Raw genomic sequence first — 19,972 nt, forward strand, 5'->3', positions numbered from 1 at the left:
ATGGAAACATGCATTATTACTGGGCTAAATCCAAATGCCCATGGTGCGAGTCTGTCGGCCTAGCAGCTACGAGACTGATGAAGATCTGTAGATAAATGATCCCTGACGTTCAAGATGGACTGTGGGGTCAGTTGTACAAGGAAAAAACAGGAGCACAGTAGTTGGGTCGAATCGAGAGTAACGCCAGGATCTGATCTATAGCAGGCCCGTCCAATGGAGAACGCTCACCTGCCCCAACTACTCTCCTGCTATGATCCCAAATCCAGTCATACCTGTCACCGGTCGCTCGGTCGCATTCAGAACCTGGCAGACGAAGGCAAGAAACGCGCCGGCGCCGGGCGGTGGACTCCTTTTGTGCAGAAAGCCCCTTGGTACACTTTCACCTTCTCTCTGACCTTGAATTGGCCAAGAGTAGAGCACAGCATCAAAGGGGAGCCCTCGACAGAAAGGATCGACTTCAAGCCATGTAAGCTATATAAGCGATGCGTGAGTGTATTGTTTCTTCCTGACTAAACTTACCCCACAAACCATCACTACTGACTTTTGACCACAACAAACAGCTTGCAAGCATGTCAGGTTCGAACCAAAGCGCCGCGTCTACCCAAGCTGCGATGACCAGTGATTTCTCTTTGTTCACTGACGACTTGGTGAAACAATAGTGAGTTGGCCTCCGGACCCCTGACTCCAGAGGTGACGTGTTCAGCGCCAAGGATCGTGCACTCGATCCCTCTGTCGGGACCGAACCGTCTTTACCTGGAGGTCCTGGCCTGGTACTTCGAATTCCCATATCTGTCGTATCTGATACCTTGCGCAACCAACCTACGCAAGACGGCTCCAGAGGTGTATCGTACGACAACAGTACTTTGAAGGCTATACCCGAATGGAAGGCCAACATGCAGACAACTGCTCCTGGAAGCTATGCCCTTCCTTGGATCGAGGTCACTGGGGTCGCGCTAGTCATCGGAAAGGAGAGTCAATGTCCAAGTACTGGTTGCGGAAAGACTGCAAACACCATTTGGGCCTTCAGTACCGGTGCAGAGGCACCTGAAGGACAGCAGGGCAAGGTCGTGGCACTTGAGTCAACGTGTGACACCTGCCCTCCTCCGAGGGATATCAGGCTGACTGGTCCCTCCACCCACATGACCAAGTGGAGGAAGCCAGAAGGCATGACGCCTGTCATGCTCACTCAGTGTTCCACTGACGTGGACGGCAAACAGTGTTTCTATGCCTCAGAATTTGACCATGAACACGATGCATGAGCGGCTTGGAAGGGAACCGCTGCAGCCGAAGAGTCTGCACCCGTAGATGTCCTCATTCCTCGAGACCACCAATCTGATTGCATGCATATCATCCTGGAACGTCTGGCGCTCCAGACACCTCCTATCGAGGCTGTGTATATCGCCTGTAACCCTCATCCAAAGTCCATCAAGGCCGGTCAGCCCAAGCTCTAAGGTCTGGCCTGGACTGGGAAGATGACCGAAGGCTCTCAGTGGGCACCGAACTTTGTAGCTTTGACACACGTCTCTTCTCCGTTGGTACCCTGATACCGCCCCTGAAGGAGAGCCACGAGAACGTTAGGGGAATCAGTACCGAAACCCCCATGGGAGGTCCAAAGCCGCCGTGTCTGTAGATTGCGCAAGCAGTCTCTGTCGTGTCTCTTACCTGCAGGGGTGTCCTCAGTCAATGCGAGATGTGACCCGTCGCTTTCTTGACTCTTGTCGATCAGCTCCCATGTGAGCGCATGCATAGGAAGGGATTCCTTTGGCTCATATCTGGAATATGGCCGATGATCTTGTTCATGATCGAGAGCCGAAGGTATTTAAGGGATCTAAAAGCAGCGATCACAGAAAGGACCTTGAGTCAGTGCTGTGGAGTGAGATACCGCCACATCGCGTTGCAAGCCAGGTTGTGAACCATCCATTCATGAGGGTATTGCGAGTACAAGCGTACATCAAGTGTACGAATCAAGAGGTATCTAGGACAAGATACGATGTACAAGGGTATAACGACAATTCTTAATACGCTTCAAGGACTGTAAGCGGTGTCTACACTGGACGTATTTCTATGTGGCCGGCTGCCATCCGAATTGTGGCTGAAAGGCAAAGGTAGTCGGCATCATGAAGCCGTTCACGGTGTTTGTCATCATATGAGGCAACATAGGCAGGGCATTTGACGTGGACCAGATGCTAGTGCTGCTACCCTCGTTAGTCGATTGATAGGTAGGAGGAGGGAGAAACCCGTCGGGTTGAGGATAGATTGGCGTCTGTTGATTTTGCTGGACAAAGTAGCCGCCGGCCTGGGTGTACATGGGAGTCTGGTTGTATTCTGTCGGAGAGGCGTTCATGAACAGTCTAGGAGATGACGATGGAGGGGTACACCAGCCCGGCTGGTTGTATGGGGTGATAGGCATGTCGGTCTTCATGCGGATGGCGGGGTGAGCAGTCTGTTCGGTATTCATATCGGATGGAAGAGCCCTCTTGTTAGGGCCATTCTTATCAGTGCTGGTGCCATGAGTCTGTTGGAGCTCAATGGAGATATCGCTGACTCCAGACGTGGTCCGTTCGGAAGGGGCAAAGGTGAACCCACGAGCAGCCTCAGAGGACAACGACCAGGAGCTCGACGAGGAGATCGAACTGTCCGTCGCTCTACCCTTTCGAGTTGCCTTGGACCGGGTGCGGCGCCCAACAGTATCGGCGACTGCTCTGAGAGAGCTGATGGATGGCCGTTGGGAAAGGGAATGGTGATCGACTTCGTCGAGGTCCAGGTCCAGAGTGCTGCAATTGGACGAGACCGCTCGACTGGTGCCGTCGGCCTGCTTGACTCTCTTCCTGGGTTGAGCGAGGCTGGCGAGCTAGTCGGATCATCAGTACTCCATCTCAACTCCTCAAGATGGTCCCATGTGCAAGACGCCCGCCCCAGAAGGCGGGTGGCGACGACCCTTCACGACCTGATCAACTCACCTCATGGACCCAATCTCCAACCTTTTCCTCCTCCCTTCGCTCCAGGTATGCTTTCATGTTCTCCACAGCGTCCAGGATGTCCTGATCCGTCTCCTCGCCGCTCTCCACACGCTCCATGAGCTCTTTCATGAGGACTCGAGATTTGTCACAGTATGTGTCTTTTATGTCCGTCCATCCAGCTCGACGGCGCCAATTGGTCAAATCAGAGTCGACTTTCTTTCTATCGACGCCGAGGAGATTCGCTAAGTTGTCTTTCTCGTTTGGTGTGGGATAGGGGGAAGCGAGGTTGTCGAGAAACCAAAAGCGGAGGTGATCGTTGGTAGTCCCTGGAAGAGGCGCTCCAACAAGTATTTGCGGACTGCTAAGGGAGAGATCACTCGGAGGAATGACGTTGTCACGTTCAGGATCGCTTGTTTTAGCCCCTAGTCTTTGAGTAAGCTTATCAAAGCCACCGGAGACCGTTGCCATTGCTCACTATCCATAACACCGCTTATGTTGCGGACTAAGTTCCTGCAAGTCTCCTCCGTCCTGCTCTCCAAGCCGATCACCGCTTTGACCGCGGCGGCGACGTTGGCCGCATACAAGTATGCCTTTTGAACGATATTAGGGGCCAGTCGGCCCTCCCCCTCAATCAACGAGATCCTAGCTCTTAACAACTCCCATTCTTGGGCAAGTTTGGAGACATCATGCGGATCGTCCGTCAATCGCGTCATGGTGTTCTGATGTAATCTGTCTAGAGAGGCTCCAAAGTCGATTTCAATGACCGCATCGTGATCAGCCAGCCCTTTAGTCATCTTGCCAGTATGGGATGCAGAGTGAGGATGATCTGACAATCGAAAGCGGCACGAATCAGAAGCAAGGAAATGCTATTACAATAGAACGGAGCTGAAACCCGAATATTGAAAATCTTCTTTTGTCTCTAAGGCAATCTTCACGATTGATACTCTTCCGGGAGAACAAGACCAATCAAGCAGAATCCTCAGCAGCTATCTCTTCCTCACTTTACAATCAGCATGAGCCACTATGTCCTCGATGAATTGCCCGCCCTAGCCGATTCGCTTCGCGCTATCTGCTCTCCGGTACTGCAGCAGCTCCAACCCTCCCCACTCCGGGTGACCGGGAAGATTCCAGCCCTACATGTACCAGAGATGAGCAGACTACTGCCTCCCGTACTTTTGGAGACCCTGCCAGCCTATCTCAAGAATGCGATCTTCTCGGAGGTCACGAGAAGACTGGAAGAAATGAGAAGCTGTCAACTTCGAATCTTCGGGGAGAGCATGAGCAGGATGCTGTCTTCTGATATCTCACGGCAGCAAGGTCATTCTAAAATGGATGAGGAGCTTGAGAAATCAATGGTCTGCATTATTGAGCGGGTGTACGCTAGCAATGTGGATTCAATCAGAACAACCGTTGCGACTGCGATCGCCTCTTTCAACAAGCAGCCTTCGGGTAGGAAGACAGGGGGATTCAAGAAGGTGGGGGTCCTATGGACCGGCAGAGACTGACTTTCAGGACGCATTGGAGGTGCTTGAGGCTGCTTTCTCTCGTTCAGCTGTTCTCTCACAGCGAGAGTGTTCTCTGGTTGCCAAAGCTGCGGGCATCTCCCATCAACAGGTGAGTCAATAGCTCGCATTGCCTGAATCTCGTTGACCTTACTTACTCTGCTCAGGTCCGCACGTGGGTGAGTCTTTCGGTATATATTCCACTTCTGTTCGCAGCAAATCCTCGTCCACCTCCATCGCTCTGTATCTATGCCTTCACCACCTCGTCCATAACTATTCTCTTTCGCATTTCGCGTGGTCAACCTCCACTTTTCGAAGTTTCACATTCCACATTCCACAGCTGCTTATTGTCCACCATTTGATTCCGAATGTGGCACTCGAATGTGGCACCTGAGCTGACACCGTTTGCCCACAGTTCCAAAACCGAAGGAATCGAAAGCGACAGAGCAAGCGGAACACTTCGATCTCTACCGCGGAGCCAGAAACACCCATCCCTCCCTCCGATCGAATCATCTCATCTCTTCCCAAACGTGGTCGTGCTGCTGCTCCTGCTGGTTCTTCCGGTCGACCAATTCGAAGTTTGCCAAAACGGTTCAAAGAGCCTTCACCCTCTCCCTCACCGAGTATTTCGTCCCTTTCCACCATTGATTCCATTGCTCCATCTGGAGGATTCAATTCTGCTCTTGAGCAATCTTCCGAGCCACCGACCATCTCGTTCGAGGGTTCATCGGTCTTCGACCCGGCTACTGCCTATCACCCACTAGCTGGTCTGGAGCAGACCCTTATGCCATTTGACCTGGACGTCCCCCTGGATCAAGCCTTGCTGCAGGGCCTTGAAGGGATGCAGTTCCCGGCATTCGACCCTGCGGAGCTTGGCGACATGTTGCAGCAAGCGCTTGACGACCCGACTCTCTTGTCCAGCCCTACGTTCACCTCCCCCTCTACCACTTCTCCTGTACCGGATGAAGCTACCAAGGAGGCGATTGACAATATGACTGGACCTGAGCTCTGCGCCATGCTTGAAGGATGGCTATCTCAATCCCACATCACTTCCAATTCGACTCCCGAAGTCGAGGACATGACTCAGCCGGTCCATGGTCTCGCTGATGTCGATATCGACTCGTCATTCGAGCAGTCCATGCCTAGGTCCATCTGGTCTGGCTCGTCTACACCTGAGAAGCATCAGAATCAACCACCATTTGAGATGATACCATCGCCATACCCTGAGATGACGATTTACCCCAACATTATGCCTCAGCAGAACATCCAATATCACCAGTACGCTCAGCCCCTTCCACCGGTTCCTGTACATCAAGCTTGGATACCCAATGTTTTGCCTTTCGACAGCGGTGAAGCGTACTACTCTGGAGGAGGATACATGATGGATGGTCAGGGATACAGCCAGCCTCGGGTCATGGATCAGAACGTGATATTGAGTCAGGGCTAGCGTCGCTTGGCGGGAGGTATGCGTCTCATTAGACAGAGTAGTGGTAGCTGGAAGCGCGGAGGAGCTGCACTGTTTATACCCTCTTGCTTCGTGTCGTTTCGTCTTGGTCTCCTTGTATATCCCATAATAAATACCGCTGGACATAGTTCGGCATGAGCTTGTCCCAGCCATCTGCCTGCATGTAACGAATGGCTATTGCTGCCGTCTGCGCCTGAAACCGATGACTGATCATCGCAGTCAATCTTGTTCGATTTTCTTGGCCCCCATTGACGCGCTTCATAATCATGCAATGCATCCACATGCAAGATCACCACCCATCCACATCCTACGCTAACTACATCTACTCGTCATCCTCAGGCTCCTCCTGGTCAACCTTGAAGTATCGCAGAGAGTAGGTGTCCTTGGCAGTAGCAACGACTCTGGAGGAAGTCGAGCGTCAGCGAGATGAACCAGATACGGGTATGTCCCATGTCCCATGAACGGAAGCCTCCCACTCACCGGAGGAAGTTCTCAAAATTGTTCTTCTTCAAGTGCTTCTTGGTGAGGTACTGTGCGAATGTGAGCTGTTGTCCTGTCCAGGAGAAAGTAGATGACAGCTCACCTTAAGGTATCGCTTGGAGAAGGGGATCTGGGAGGTGAGAACCAGACGGTTGCCTGGGGAGGGTGTTAGTGGGATGGACAAAAGGGTACAGCAGGAGCACAGTGGCGGGGAATTGAGGTCGCACGGACTGGCGGCTGCGCAAGATGACCAGGCAGAAAAGCAGCAGCCGGACTCCACTGCAGCACGGACAAGCTTGACCGGTGGATGCCTTCTTGGACCCTCGCTGCTCTTACGCCCTCGCTCGCTTCGCTCGCTCTGACGCAAAACTTACCCTCTCGTTGCAACTGAATGACATCTCCAAGAGCACCGGCCTTTCCCTCGACCTTGATTCGGTCGTGCAAGAACTTTTCAAACGCCGCAGGGTCGAAAACCTGGTCGTTGGCAGGGACAGAGTAGTCGACGTAGAATTTGTGGATGGGTTTTCCAGCCGGAGCGGCGGAAGTTTTGGTGTTGGCTCGAGGCTGTGATCGTGAAGCATGATCCACAGCAAAAGCGAGGGCCATCACGAGGCGATAGTGTGGCGAGCATAGCGAGATGGATCCACATGAACAACGAAGACAAGGCGAGTGAATGACAAGTAGCCGAACATCATACGGAGACAATCCAACCAGTCAAAAGACAGATAGCAAACAGGAAGAGACGCAGCAGGACAAACACACGTCAGCACATTACACACACTTGCATGACTTCTATCGAGCCATTCAGACGCACCATGTTTGTCTACAGATTCCTTGTGATAGGTCTGCAAAACGGGTGCAATGGGGGGTGATTGATGTATGAAATGGGATGTAGAAATGTGTCGAAAGCGATCCGAAATTTGGGTTCAGGGTTTGGGTCAGAGGGGACGGAAGCAAATTGCGGAGTTTCGATTTGGGTGATAAATGATATTCCCGAGATGTGGCACTGGCGTGGCGGTCTCGAGACGAGCTGCCGGCTAATAGATGCTTCATCTCGCCGTGTGTACCTCGCCATGGGCGGCGCAAAGGGCCTCATTGAGGTGGTCGATGGTTCTGAGATGACTGGAGACGATGTTGGAGCCCACGGCATCCCAAATGAGTTTCATCCAAGCTCTGAACGGGACACAACGGGGGATGAAAGCCCTTCGAGCCGACAGAGATTGGACGTAGAGGATGATGCAGCCAGACAAGCTAGACTGGGTATGCATCGTATTCCTTCATGCTGCAATCGATACTGATGTCAAGTTGACACGTAGGTAAGATCTTCTCTGAGTTGTCAGCGTCTCCGAGAGCCGGTCAAGCGGCATTCACAGCGGTAATAGATCAGGACAGAAGGACATTTGCAGTCCCGCCTAGCGATGGTGAGCTAGGTCGATCCTTTCTCAAGGTCCTCTTCCTCCGCCATACACAGAAGGTCTGATGGAGCTAGCTGGCTCGCTGACACGTGCTCAGCTCTCGCTCGAGTCAAAGCGTTCTTACCGATGTTACAGTCGTCCAACGCCGATCTCCTCGCCAGAGCCCGAAGTGATCCCCAAGCAGTCAATATGGAAGATACAGACGGAGACGACAAGGTCGTGGCGATGGTCAGTCGGGTCTCACCGTGATAAGTCTAGAACGAGGCTGAGCGATACACAGGATCTTGGCCTCGGTGTCTTTGACGTCAATGATCACCAGGGAGGAGATTTTGGACCAGAGGTCGAGCGAGACGATTGGCAAGCGGATGAGGAGTCGGACGAGGATGACGAGGCGTCGGATGCGGGACGTCACCCTCCTGTCCAAACCATGGGGGAGATCACAGCGGACGCAGCGTCTCGAGACGCGCGCTCCTATGCCAATGAAGAGGCTCCTCAACACTCAATTGGGTTCGGTCGAGTTGGTGAAGCTCAGGGCACGGCTGCGCCAAATGCCAGTCACGCAAACCGGCTTATGACAGCAGAGAACGGCGTACCACCTTATCTCGACAGTCATGGTGAGACAGTGGACGGAGCTGTCACCAGTGACGACACTTTCTCGGAGAGCCACTCCTCGACCGAAGACGATTCATCCGATTCTGAAGACGACGGTGAATCCACCGACACCCCAGACCGATGATTGCAGGAACTGGTCTCCTGTGTGTCGTTACTGCGCCTTTGAAGTCAGCTGAAGTCTCTGGCCACATCGTGATCTCTCCTTGCAAACAGTGGGAGGCAAGGCAAACCCCCGCTCAATGTCGATCGGGTCAGGGCCCTATCCCCATCACTCCCCTGAGGATGCTTCGTATGGCAAGACCGGCCTTGGTCCCGAGACTGTTGTATTTATCACTCGCGAGAGAGCGCCTGTGCCGAAGGAAGGTCCGCTTCAAATCTCGCCAACACGCAATTGTTTGACGACGAGGATGCCTCCCGAATTCCCTATCACATCAGAGGGTTGATGATCTTCCGACCGCCCCGCTTGGGTTTTCCATGTGTCTGCTTGATTTGCCTCAGCATATCGCTCGTGCCGAATGAATTGCATACATGCTCGCAGCCTTTTCGCCCAAGCTGCCCGGGGCTGGATTTGGACTGCATTGGTTAAGCCTGGGGAAGACTTCATTGGAGCGCCTCTTGGACTGTTTACTAGTCCCTTGGGTGTATCCATCACGCCCAGCAATCGACAAAGGGGTCACCAGTGTTCCCATTCAAGACATTGTCCAAGTCAGCGTCATGCTGTGCAGCGTTTCGTCCATTATCCCTCATGCATCGGGTTGAAGTGTGTTGCAACACCTCAAACACGTCGCCTTGATGTGATGCGCCTCGACGTATCATTCGCATTGATTCAGAGGGGGCACCTTGTGTCCTGCTTATCAGACCCCCGGGCGTGTTACGCTAGGAGGTCGGTATGATGAGGAACTGTCGATTGAATGAGACCCATACATTCCCGACAAGCTACCGCAATCTCTCCGGTTTACGGCTGTTTCAACCCAAACCGCACACTAGCCCTGTCCGCCACTTCGTTCGAACGGAGAAGAACGTAAACGACCGACCTCTATCTCCGCCTTGATCAAACCAAAACAGCATGTATCCATGACGCGTTCAGAGCCCAGCCCTCAGCGCTCCATCTTCAAACTGCGCCGGATGTAATCGGCTGTAATGCCGGGTAGCTTGGCACGGGGGGAGGCTCGCATTGTTCACACCATGACGGTGGTATATCCTTCCCAAGGTCTCAGCTACAAGTAGATACCTCACAGTGGATCCAGTCTGTAGGCTGTGTATATCTCTATATGGCGTCCCCAGCAGCCAGGTCTCTGAGTACAGATAGATAGCCACCAGTGATACGCTGAATGGGATCGCCAAGGTCTGCCACACGCCACGCGCCACTTTTGGAAAATGGCCAGGCACGGAGCGAAAATTAGTCTCCGTGGTTGAGGAGACAAAAATTCAGTTACGTCATCCCAAACCCCGAAGTTGGTGTGTTCAAAGTTGTCTGAGCTGCGAGTCTGTCACCGTTGTCTCTTCTGTTGTCCTTTGAGTGCTCAACCTGGTATCTTGTCTGTTCGTTATTGCAGAGAGATGGCCAGATCAACGACTACAAGGGCACCAGGCCTCATGGGTCTGGTCAACTCGGCCATACAGAAACGTCAGTCTGAAGATGTCACGCCAGGTGCATCGACAGATCAGATTGGTCCAAGCAAAGGGTTGCCTTCGACCGGTTTGAAACGGAATACACAAGAATGGGAGGATGGACATGCAAAGAAGAGCAAAGAGGGCGAAGAGAGAGGTCACAGGTCAAGACAGGACTCTAGCAGTTCCATCCCGTCCAATGCGACTGGATCGACATCGCATTCATCCCGGCATGGAGACGGTGACGCAGACCTGGAGCAAAGTACAACGGAGCAGACGACGCCTGAATCAGAAGATAAAATCTTCAAACCGACATTGAAAGATGGTCAAGGCGTCTCTGAAGGACCTGAGGAGATGCATGGGAGCCGACCTCCGAGTCGTGGGCGCGATGGCGCCGTCTCTCCTCAACCTCCTCCGGAACTTGGTCCTACGACCTTGTCTTACAAAAGTCAACAAGCCGTCGGAAGTGCCACCGTGGTCAAGGGTAAAGGTCGTGCGCCACCGTCCTCTGAGAACACCAGGGAGATTGATCCGGAGGAAAGGGCCGTACCCAGGGATGAAATGGAGGAGTTGAAGGATGAGATGGGTAACTCGCCCGAACGTCTTCCGGGTGTCAAGAAGGAGGAACCGCCAGGACCGCGAACGGTCATCGAGCTGAATACCCGAACACCTCATCAGCATGTGAGCTAGAATCCATTCCGTTAACAGCTGACCATGTTCAGTATCATCGTCAGTTCCGATCTCTCGGTCAAGGCAAAACGCCTATCCTCAAAATCACACCCGATGGAGAGGGCGAATATCCTCCAGGTGAGACACCCCAACCATCTCGTCAATCCTCCTTTCACCGTCCCAACCGTCAATCGATAGAGGAGAGACCTTCGAACGAAGCAGATGGACACTGGACTTCAGCTCTCGACAAGGCTGCTTCATCCAGTCCCACCTCGACCCCCCAACGTCATCACGACAAAGCGATGAATGCTCGATTCTCCGCATTTAGAGAATCGAGGTTCTCAGAAACGGATGGGGACCACGAGCATGGTGATCCAACCTCGGCGGATGAAGACGAGCCACGAACATCTCGAGAACTGGCCCAAAAACGATGGTCGATGCTGCGAGCCAGAGTCCTGCCATCGAGGCATAACAGTAATGGTCCCACACCTGGCCCTGGCAAAGTCTCTGCTTTGTCCACCACGGCCATCAACACTCTGCCAGTTACAACAGAATTATTTGCTGGACAATTACCCGTCATGATGCTCAAGACCTGGATCGATCGGGATGAAGATGGCAGACGGGCTGTCCCGGTGTTATTGGGAAACATGCGATTCAGAGTCGGAGACAGCGTCGGTGTAGGGGCCGGCAAGGAGACGGGCAAAGAGATGTTCAAGGTCGAGTGCGAATATGGAGATGGGGCCGTCAAATGGGTGAGACATGGTCAAGTTCGACTGTGAGTGACCGTTACTGATCATCTTTCAGGTCATATACCGCGAACTTAGAGACTTCCTATCCCTACATGCCAACTACAAAGCTGCCAACTTCGGAACGTCTGTTGGCGGTCTGAGATCATCACGTCGTGTCGAGATACCCGAGTTTCCCAAAATGAGTAAGTGATGAGGAGGTTCAGTCGCTCATCCGCAGGTATACCCTATTTCAGCAGGTCTCATGGGAAAGATCAAGCGCAGATGGCTAGAGAAGCTCTGCAAAAGTATTTGGTGGAGCTAATTCGGGCAGTGGTGAGCTTCGACCACCTTTACCGCCTGTCAAGCTCACTGAATCTGCTCAGATCTTCCGACCTGAGTCCAACCGACTCTGCCGGTTCTTTGAGCTGTCCGCCTTGACTGTGGCTCTGGCTCCTCATGGTGGATTCCAAGGCAAAGCTGGATTCCTAATGATTCCTGGAAGCAATGCGAGTCGAAGGGCCAATCAGCCTGGCCTCACACCGACGAGTTGGATCCACAATCGATCGCCGAAATGGCTGATCGTCCGAGATTCGTATTTCGTTGCGACCGAAGGGCCAGAGGACGTAAGTGCATTCCCTTCTCGCCTTCAAACACCTGCTGACCTTACGCAGACAGAATTCTACGACGTCTTCATACTCGACCAGGACTTTGCTATCGAACGGCCTAAGCGTGCTTACCGTCATGGTCTCCACCTGGTGACCGGCAAGTCAAGCATCAAGCGCTCGCACAAACACAGCGCGACGGACGAGATCGAGGTGGATCCGGAGAACCCTCTTGCGACTGAGATCGCCATCAATAGCGGTGAAGGCAAGGGACCAAATCCTCATACACTGGGCGATGATGGTCAAGAGAGCTATGCAAGTCAACATACGTTCTTCATTGTCAGCTCGCAGCGAAAATTGAAGCTTCAAGCGAGGAACGCAGTGGGTCGATCGATATATCTCACTCAGCGAGGAGAGTGCTCATTCTTGTTCAGCGCCACATGCACCAATTCATTGTCAGTATGGAGCGGATCGCTGCGCAGTGTATATGGACCAGCAGGAACAGGTTCGACTCATTCGCTCCGCTGCGTGTGAATGTAGCTGCTCAATGGCTTGTCGATGGGGTAAGCTGTCTCGCGATCAGAGGAGCGATTCGGGGCTGACGAGACTCAGCGAGACTACTTCTGGAACTTGAGCCGAGCGATGAACATGGCGAAGGACAGGATCTACATCCACGATTGGTGGCTATCTCCAGAGTTGTACCTTCGTCGACCAGGAGATGAGCGATACCGTCTGGACAACCTTCTGAAGCGAAAGGCTGAGGAGGGTGTCAAGGTTTACGTGATAATCTAGTGAATGTCCTCTGTCATCTTCTCATGACATGGCGCTGACCCGGTCCAGCAACGAGGTGTCTGACAAGACCACTCCTGTCGACTCGCTGTATGCCAAGAAGACCTTGACGGGATTGCACCATAACATCATGGTCCAGCGTTCGCCTAGTCATTTCCAGACTGGAACATTCTACTGGTCACATGTGAGTCTCCAGATACTGATGCGTCACTGATTTGCAGCACGAGAAATTGTGTGTGATCGACGAGACAATCGCATTCATGGGAGGTCTTGACCTGTGAGCTGACCTGCTCTGTGTTGTCTTGCCTAGCTCACGGGGACAGGTGCTACGGTCGATGGGATACCTCCCAGCACGTCCTGACTGACGAGGATCACACCGAGCCAGATGGACCCAATGGACCCGTTTGGCGCGGTAAAGACTACGCCAATGAACGAGTCGCAGAATACGCCAACCTCGATAAACCCTTTGAGGACATGTTTGATCGGACCAAAGTCCCTCGAATGCCATGGCACGACGTGGGCTTGCAGATTGTCGGTCAACCCGCTAGAGATCTGTGCAGGCATTTCACGCAGCGCTGGAACTTGTTGATCCGGACCAAGGTGAGGGCACGGGGACTGGGACTTTGACTGACCGGTGGTAGAATCATACCCGCCGCATGCCATTCCTCTTGCCTCCACCTGATTTCACCGAGGGAGAACTTGGTGATCTCAAGTTGCAAGGGACTTGCGAAGTGCAAATCTGTCGATCCGTTGGGCCTTGGTCCATGGGTACTTTAACGAAGATTGAGCATTCTATCCAGAACGCCTATTGCAAGTGTGAGTGGTGCAAGTCGCATTGGGGGACGGTCTGACGGGTCCTAGCGATTCAATTGTCTGAGCACTTTGTGTACATTGAGAACCAATTCTTCATCACTTCCACCGTTGTCGATGGCATTCAAATCCACAATGGAATCGGCGACGCCTTGGTGGAGCGAATCATTCGAGCCCACAAGGAGAAGACGACGTGGCGAGCGTGTATCGTTATTCCCCTTCTACCTGGCTACACCTATCCTCTAGACTCGGCCGAAGCGTCTTCCGTCCGTATGATCCTGGAGTGTCAAAACAGGACAATCGCTCGGGGTGCCGGGTCAATCTTTTCTCGACTCCGCAAGGAAGGAATCGACCCCGACGAGTACATTACCTTTTTCTCCTTGCGGACATGGAGCAAGTTCAAGTCTGGTGTCTTGACGACGGAACAAGTGTACATTCACGGCAAGACGATGATTGTGGACGATCGATTGGTCTTGTGCGGCAGTGCCAATATCAATGAAAGGTCACAACGAGGTGATCGAGATTCCGAGCTGGTCGCCGTGATCAGGGATACAGACATGATTGACAGGTGAGCCATACCAATCACTCTGGAGATAGGCCCGTGCTGATCTGTTCTCAGCAAAATGGCGGGCAAGCCATACAAGGTCGGAAGGTTCTCACATACTCTTCGAATGCGACTTATGCGAGAGCACGTTGGAATCGATGTCGACTCTATCGAAGAGGATCAACTCATGTCTCGCGAGCCCATCGCGCCTGAGGATGAGATTGAAACTTGGGACCCGGATCATCAACAGCAGGATAAGGATGAGTTGACAGAAGGCATCACGACGGTGTCGAAGAGGACAGCAATGGAACGTATGAGGAGGACGGTGGGGAACGCAATGGCAAGTGGTGAGTGGGCATCTTCGAGATACTCCCAGTCAGGGCTGAGAGCTCCTCAGTCACGAAAGGCATGAGCGAGAATGCGGTGGACAATGTGGGGAGAGCTGCCGACAAGATCATCCATCCCATTGCTGTCGTCAAGGACCATGCGTTTGTCGATCCTCGTAATGACACTCCTGGCGAGAAGAGTGAGCGACAAGACTTTTCGCATGGCGGAGGCAAGACGAAAGGATTTGCAAGCTCGATCGTCCCGACTCTGGAAGAGAAGACCATATTTGATCGTCGACCTTCGGCGACACATGCCAATGGTAAACCGCTATTCGATCTTATTGAAGAGTCGGAGAACCAACAACAGTCTGCTGGACGTCCAGAGGAAGCTGAGGTTCCTGCGGACGCGAAGCAGAACGAGAGTGTCTTGGAGGAGAATGACCCTTCGGCGTCAGCTCATGCCAAGGCGAAAGCTCCAAAAATTCATGGCAACCCTCATGAGAAGGAACTCTTTGGTGTCCCTGCGAACGCTGTCGACGGGGACGATGCCCCTCCCAACGACAATACCTCACGAAGCGAAGGTACTTCAGATGAGAAACGTGCGATTGGCGCTCGACAGACGCTTCGAAAGCACTTGTCGGCCAAGACGGCCATGACACCTTGGTCGATGCCCACGCCAACACCCAAGATCAATCCCAATCGATTCCAGGATCCTCTCGATGAAACGTTCTGGAAAGACATGTGGGTCGCGGTGGCTGTGCACAACACGGAGATCTTCCGTAAAGTGTTCAGGTGTATCCCTGATGATCTCGTCACCACATGGGCTGCATACAAGGCCTTTGCGAATCACGCTGAGAAGCATAACAAGGCGCCAGAGGATGTGGCGGAGAACAAGAACGAAGAGCCCGTCAAGGTCGTTCATGATGGACCCGGTACACACGGATCAGGCGGTGGAGGAAGTGGAGGTGGAGCTGTGGGACAAGGGACAGATGATCCACTCAAGAAGAGTGAGACGAGGGGTGCGGATATCCCAGAAGGAGGAGGAGGAGGAGGAGGAGTAGGAGGAGGAGGCGGAGGCAAAGAAGAGGACGGTCCTACTTCCCGAATGGAAGGGGGACTCATGGGGAAACTCGGTGCAAAGGATACGACGTCTAATGTGGACCCGGGTCAAAAGGTCGACAACCCTTCTGGCTTCGGGGAGAAGAAACCGGATGGAGGCGGAGACGGTGCTGGAGGCGGAGGCGATGCTGGTGAAAGTCTAGGCAAGAGAGTCCCGAGTGGACCTCAAGAACCTTGGGCTCAATGGGAGCGGGAAGAAATGGAAGAATTGCTGAATGAAGTCAGGGGACACTTGGGTGAATTTGATAAACGTGTTCACTATACAAACGCCATCGCTGACACTCCCTCTCTCTCTCCCCCCTCAGTCATTTACCCTCAGAGATTCCTCGAAGTCGAAGATCAGATTGGAAACTTGCTCTTCCAGGTGAGTAGTAATATCTCGCTTCTGATTGGCCAGTTGGCTGCTGTGCAGAAGTGAAGCTGTGCCAAAAAAAGGTCCCCGGCTGACGCCGCCACGTGCCTCTTTTTTTCAGAGCGATAAAATTCTACCTTTACCGATTTTCGATTGACACGGAGAAGCCAAAGTTTTGGGGCACGATTTTGTCTTCAACTACCAACGTCTTGTATCAATATACACGAGAGTATGCGTCTCAATTGACTCGACTCGACTCGGTTATCAATCTCTCTCATCGTATTCCATCTAATTCAATGCTGTAGCCCAATTTCGTTCCCTCTATGTATCGCATACACTTGCCACGCTGTACTCAGCGCCACGTTCCCTCCACGTTCATCCATTCCTTTCAGTGGCGCTTTGCGAGCCACGACGGGATCGATGCGATCCAGCATTGTGTTATCCAGAAGATCCTGACGAACGGCAGATCTTCCGTAGATCTGGGACGCCTTCTGGCTTACCGCGGGTGACTCAACGGGTAGGAGAGGGGGGGTCTAAATGGCTGTATTGGATTCAGTGCCATCACCGTATTTCGTCCATATCGTAAGCACCCTTGTTCATGACGTGAAGGCTGCAACGGATGTCTCAGATCTGCCACCGAGCCATTTCGTGTGAAGGGCGTTCAATCCTCCTCCGCCTCTTCCGCCTCCTCCGCCGAGGACTGATTGGACCCGAAATGTACCTTTTACTCCTCATGGGCCTATTTCCCGGTGGGCACACTTGGGGATGTCTTCCAACACTCGGCCGGGAGCATTTCTACGTGCGCGGCGTCTACATTGGGGTGGAAACACCCTGTACAGGGCCTGTACTACAGGAGGGGGTAAAGGCCAAAATTCCGGCGGCGATGGCGGTTTGACCGACGCTACGCCCTCGTTTCCCGTCCTTGTAGTCTCACTACCGCTATCTGTAAAGCGATGGCGGTAAATGATGTAACGATCTAAGCCGCAAAGTAGAGATCGCATACACGTGCACTAACGGATCTGTAGTACGAGTATCCTTTTGTAATACGCATCGGATGACTGTACAGTACCAAAGGGGATATATTCACAGATTTCACCCCACGATCGTGATGATGATGACGAGGTAAGGCGCTGCGGCATACGCCGATGTAAGAGATACCCGAGACCGCTGGACAGACTCTGGTACGTATCTTTTCGGTCGGCTGTACAGCATTGTGTGAGTGTGTCTCTCTTCGATCATTTTCCCAGCACAGGAATCAAAGTCCCCCGTCCTGATTTCGATCAGGCTTAGAGAGAGAGAGAGAGAGCGCGCGCATTCAGATGCCAAGATGGAGAATTTTTCTCCGAGGCTTTTTTTAGTGTTTGAAAACCATTTTTTACCTATTTACCCTTCAGGTTGAGGTGACATGCTCCCCCATGACAGGAGGGAGGCACAAGTTCTTCGGGGGCGAGAGAACGAGACAAGCCGCCTCGTTTGCGGGATGCATGACACTCGACGTAAAAAAGGCCGCGGCTTACGTCCTCGCGAATAGCGTATACTCCGAGGCAGAACGGAGCGTTGTGATAGCAGCGAAAAAGGCGGTATGACCCACACACACCCACACAATGAACAGTCTATAGAATAAGTCCCATCGTAGGCACTGTCTATATCCTCCTCCATCCCTGCTTCGACTCCACAATGTCCTCGTTTGCTGGCGTTGTAGCTCAAAAAGCCTGGCAGTACAGCCTCGATAGTGAATCTCAAGGTTGGGCCATAAAGGCAGATTTGGTATGTGCCACTCAGGGGGTTTTCCCCACGACGTGAGCACGTTCTGATAAATTTTCTTCTAGGATCACGACGATATCGAAGTGGTCTCCGGCAGCAGCAGCAGCAGCATCAGCAGCAACAGCAACAGCAACAGTGTCATCGACAGCAGCAGTGTTGCCAGTGGCAGTTCCTCGCGATCTAGCTTCCTAGAACGTTTTGTACCCTTTCCTGCACCCGTTGGTCAGGGCAGCAAATGGGCACTCAACGCAGATCACAGTGTGATTTCGTATGTCTCTGGAGACATTGCATCGGACCCCCATGTCACCCTGGTGGAATTAGGCCAAAATACCGATCACTCATCTGAGGATGAAGATGACACTTCTGCGGAGTCGTCTAGAACTGGGTTTTGGGGACTTTTCCATCGCTCGAAGCGATCTCAACGTCAAGTAAAGAGTATTCCACCCCGTCATCGATCTTTCAAGTCTGTGGTCGGTGAAATCAAGTCAATATTCTTCAGTCCGACAGACCCCAACATGTTGGTTGTCAGCACCGAGTCAAGCGTACGGTCTATCGAGAAGAGAGGACAAATCACGTTACTGAATATTGAGCCACATCGAGCGATTTCTGCCTCCCCCGGCCCATACATCACTGCCCCATCAGTCGAGCTGGATCTCACATCGGGTGCCAACATCTTGGATCAAGTGTACGGTGTTTTACCTCCTGGCTCCGAGACATCGAACGTTTTCGCCATCGACGGCGATAAATTTCTCTATATCCCTCGAAATCGGGTGGGTCACTGGCGAGGTGGAGAGCCCAATCGAAATGTAGCCATCTACGATATGGCTGAAAAAGAAATCATTGCTTTCCTTGAAGGAAACAATGACGAGATCGTTTGGATGGGATTCAGTCCTTTCAGAGAATGGATTGTCACCGTTGCCAAGAGTCAATATGTCAGACTTTGGAACCCCTCGGGAGTCGAAATTGAAGTCTGGGACACTGGATTGGAGAACGTCGCTGCTCAATTCTCACCCGATCAACTCTTCATCGTGGTCTCTTGTGCAGATGGAACCGTCATTTCGTTCGCTATTGGAACGGGGGAACAAGTCTGGTACATTCCTCCTTCTGATCACGTCTACACCTCTTTGGAATATTCTCCAGATAGTCAATACCTTGCCCTAGGGTGTGAATCAAATGGACGAGCCAGTATCGTGGACTTGGAATCTCCCGTGAACGAAGATGGGACAAGGGACGTGTTCACCTTTATCCCTGGTCTTCGGGGTGGTCTGTGGCAAGTGGTTGAGCGACACGTCCCGGGATCCATCACGTCACACAATGTCAGATTCATTCACGCCGTGGATTTACACCTCATTCGCGATAACACAGCTCATCTCGTTGGCTTCTCAAGCCGTGATGGGTCTGATTTGCAGATCCTCGATATGGACACTGGTAGATCGTGGCAACTGGGGTCAGAATCGGGTGAACTGGACGAGGAGGAGGATCGAGACCTGCCACCGTCGCTTTCATCGTCTCGACACGACACTCCCGGCCACCAGCACTTCAACACTCGACGCCTGCATCAGAGCCTAGGTTTCGACTTTGCAGAATTCAACGAGGATACAGAGACAGAGACCCAAGCGGAGATGCTTGGATGGGAGTATCTCTCAGAATTAGATCAAATCATGACGATTCATTCGGACGGTGTCCGATATTGGAAATTTGAGTGAATAGTCCTCCCTCTCGCAACATTTTATTAGCTCTTATAGTTTGTACCCATAACTCATCATCTTTTTGTATACCAATTATAGGCCCCTTAACGCAGATGCGCATACATGTTGTCCCTTCCTGTGAATGACCCTGGGTTTGGATTCCAGTAAATTTCGCCACCCACACCACGGGAATTCTTGTCTGCGGCTAACGGCCGAATCCGAAATGGGATCCTTCGGCATCTCCGCGAGTTTGGAGTGGAGGTGTAAAAAAGGTCAGCTTGGACTTAGAGGATACAACCTCTACTTCACAGGCGAAAACTCCGACAGTGACTCGCGAAGCTAGCTCCGTCGTCTCTGCTCATCACTTGCTCGAAGAGAAGATGGGCGGCTAGGAGTCCTACCGTTAGTCATTCTCAGGACAACATTCGGAGCGGGAGCCGGGCGCCCTTGGGTTTTCGTCAAGATCTTATTGACATTGGAACGAAGGCAAGATGGATATAAATGACAAGGAGCTAGTATTGGAATCGGGAACGACT

At 52.6% G+C, this 19,972-nt stretch overlaps 8 protein-coding genes across 8 annotated transcripts; 6 read left to right on the plus strand and 2 right to left on the minus strand.

The window, feature by feature from the left end:
- Positions 1-31: 31 nt before the first annotated feature.
- BD324DRAFT_617203 (hypothetical protein) lies at positions 32-1,358 on the plus strand. The gene is made up of 4 exons (XM_022014898.1): positions 32-160; positions 205-475; positions 520-658; positions 704-1,358. The coding sequence occupies exons 2-4, from the start codon at positions 214-216 to the stop codon at positions 1,257-1,259; spliced, it is 957 nt and encodes a 318-aa protein (XP_021874079.1). The 5' UTR covers positions 32-160; positions 205-213; the 3' UTR covers positions 1,260-1,358.
- Positions 1,359-1,906: 548 nt separating this feature from the next.
- Positions 1,907-3,843, minus strand: BD324DRAFT_617207 (hypothetical protein). Its single transcript, XM_022014899.1, has 3 exons — positions 3,436-3,843; positions 2,961-3,382; positions 1,907-2,851 (listed from the first exon to the last, which is right to left on the minus strand). Exons 1-3 carry the CDS (start codon positions 3,752-3,754, stop codon positions 2,063-2,065), a joined length of 1,530 nt encoding a protein of 509 aa, XP_021874080.1. The 5' UTR covers positions 3,755-3,843; the 3' UTR covers positions 1,907-2,062.
- A 39-nt stretch (positions 3,844-3,882) lies between these two features.
- On the plus strand, positions 3,883-4,916 carry BD324DRAFT_272763 (hypothetical protein). The gene is made up of 2 exons (XM_022012343.1): positions 3,883-4,435; positions 4,473-4,916. The coding sequence occupies exons 1-2, from the start codon at positions 3,974-3,976 to the stop codon at positions 4,584-4,586; spliced, it is 576 nt and encodes a 191-aa protein (XP_021874081.1). The 5' UTR covers positions 3,883-3,973; the 3' UTR covers positions 4,587-4,916.
- BD324DRAFT_272802 (hypothetical protein) lies at positions 4,884-6,119 on the plus strand. Its single transcript, XM_022012344.1, has one exon. It carries the CDS (start codon positions 5,247-5,249, stop codon positions 5,907-5,909), a length of 663 nt encoding a protein of 220 aa, XP_021874082.1. The 5' UTR covers positions 4,884-5,246; the 3' UTR covers positions 5,910-6,119.
- A 65-nt stretch (positions 6,120-6,184) lies between these two features.
- Positions 6,185-7,307, minus strand: BD324DRAFT_617212 (ribosomal protein L22e). Its single transcript, XM_022014900.1, has 5 exons — positions 7,222-7,307; positions 6,782-6,971; positions 6,511-6,563; positions 6,408-6,457; positions 6,185-6,328 (listed from the first exon to the last, which is right to left on the minus strand). The coding sequence occupies exons 1-5, from the start codon at positions 7,222-7,224 to the stop codon at positions 6,250-6,252; spliced, it is 375 nt and encodes a 124-aa protein (XP_021874083.1). The 5' UTR covers positions 7,225-7,307; the 3' UTR covers positions 6,185-6,249.
- Positions 7,308-7,480: 173 nt separating this feature from the next.
- BD324DRAFT_648883 (hypothetical protein) lies at positions 7,481-8,558 on the plus strand (the record flags this gene model as incomplete). Its single annotated transcript, XM_022017901.1, has 4 exons — positions 7,481-7,667; positions 7,724-7,828; positions 7,920-8,050; positions 8,103-8,558. The coding sequence occupies 4 exons, from the start codon at positions 7,481-7,483 to the stop codon at positions 8,556-8,558; spliced, it is 879 nt and encodes a 292-aa protein (XP_021874084.1).
- A 2,048-nt stretch (positions 8,559-10,606) lies between these two features.
- On the plus strand, positions 10,607-16,050 carry BD324DRAFT_641172 (hypothetical protein; the record flags this gene model as incomplete). Its single annotated transcript, XM_022017402.1, has 18 exons — positions 10,607-10,726; positions 10,768-11,083; positions 11,129-11,466; positions 11,519-11,645; positions 11,681-11,775; positions 11,826-12,065; positions 12,114-12,425; positions 12,479-12,607; positions 12,657-12,835; positions 12,885-13,017; positions 13,055-13,110; positions 13,157-13,433; positions 13,475-13,649; positions 13,695-14,211; positions 14,263-14,534; positions 14,585-15,486; positions 15,517-15,996; positions 16,030-16,050. 18 exons carry the CDS (start codon positions 10,607-10,609, stop codon positions 16,048-16,050), a joined length of 4,689 nt encoding a protein of 1,562 aa, XP_021874085.1.
- Positions 16,051-17,528: 1,478 nt separating this feature from the next.
- Positions 17,529-19,553, plus strand: BD324DRAFT_617230 (WD40-repeat-containing domain protein). Its single transcript, XM_022014901.1, has 2 exons — positions 17,529-17,751; positions 17,814-19,553. Exons 1-2 carry the CDS (start codon positions 17,662-17,664, stop codon positions 19,452-19,454), a joined length of 1,731 nt encoding a protein of 576 aa, XP_021874086.1. The 5' UTR covers positions 17,529-17,661; the 3' UTR covers positions 19,455-19,553.
- The last annotated feature ends 419 nt before the right edge of the window (positions 19,554-19,972 follow it).

The sequence above is a fragment of the Kockovaella imperatae genome (assembly GCF_002102565.1).
Source record: "Kockovaella imperatae strain NRRL Y-17943 chromosome Unknown BD324scaffold_2, whole genome shotgun sequence".
NCBI lineage: Eukaryota > Fungi > Basidiomycota > Tremellomycetes > Tremellales > Cuniculitremaceae > Kockovaella > Kockovaella imperatae.

Coding starts and splice junctions, on each gene's coding strand:
- BD324DRAFT_617203 (XM_022014898.1), top strand. CDS start 214: ATGGAGAACGCTCACCTGCCCCAACTACTCTCCTGCTATGATCCCAAA. Junction 476..519: donor CTTCAAGCCATGTAAGCTAT/ATAAGCGATGCG, acceptor GACTAAACTTAC/CCCACAAACCATCACTACTG. Junction 659..703: donor GACGACTTGGTGAAACAATA/GTGAGTTGGCCT, acceptor TGACGTGTTCAG/CGCCAAGGATCGTGCACTCG.
- BD324DRAFT_617207 (XM_022014899.1), bottom strand. CDS start 3,754: ATGACTAAAGGGCTGGCTGATCACGATGCGGTCATTGAAATCGACTTT. Junction 3,383..3,435: donor CATAAGCGGTGTTATGGATA/GTGAGCAATGGC, acceptor CTCAAAGACTAG/GGGCTAAAACAAGCGATCCT. Junction 2,852..2,960: donor TTGGAGATTGGGTCCATGAG/GTGAGTTGATCA, acceptor TGATCCGACTAG/CTCGCCAGCCTCGCTCAACC.
- BD324DRAFT_272763 (XM_022012343.1), top strand. CDS start 3,974: ATGAGCCACTATGTCCTCGATGAATTGCCCGCCCTAGCCGATTCGCTT. Junction 4,436..4,472: donor AGACAGGGGGATTCAAGAAG/GTGGGGGTCCTA, acceptor ACTGACTTTCAG/GACGCATTGGAGGTGCTTGA.
- BD324DRAFT_272802 (XM_022012344.1), top strand. CDS start 5,247: ATGCCATTTGACCTGGACGTCCCCCTGGATCAAGCCTTGCTGCAGGGC.
- BD324DRAFT_617212 (XM_022014900.1), bottom strand. Junction 6,564..6,781: donor CATTCAGTTGCAACGAGAGG/GTAAGTTTTGCG, acceptor CACCCTCCCCAG/GCAACCGTCTGGTTCTCACC. Junction 6,458..6,510: donor TCTCCAAGCGATACCTTAAG/GTGAGCTGTCAT, acceptor ACATTCGCACAG/TACCTCACCAAGAAGCACTT.
- BD324DRAFT_617230 (XM_022014901.1), top strand. CDS start 17,662: ATGTCCTCGTTTGCTGGCGTTGTAGCTCAAAAAGCCTGGCAGTACAGC. Junction 17,752..17,813: donor GGGCCATAAAGGCAGATTTG/GTATGTGCCACT, acceptor ATTTTCTTCTAG/GATCACGACGATATCGAAGT.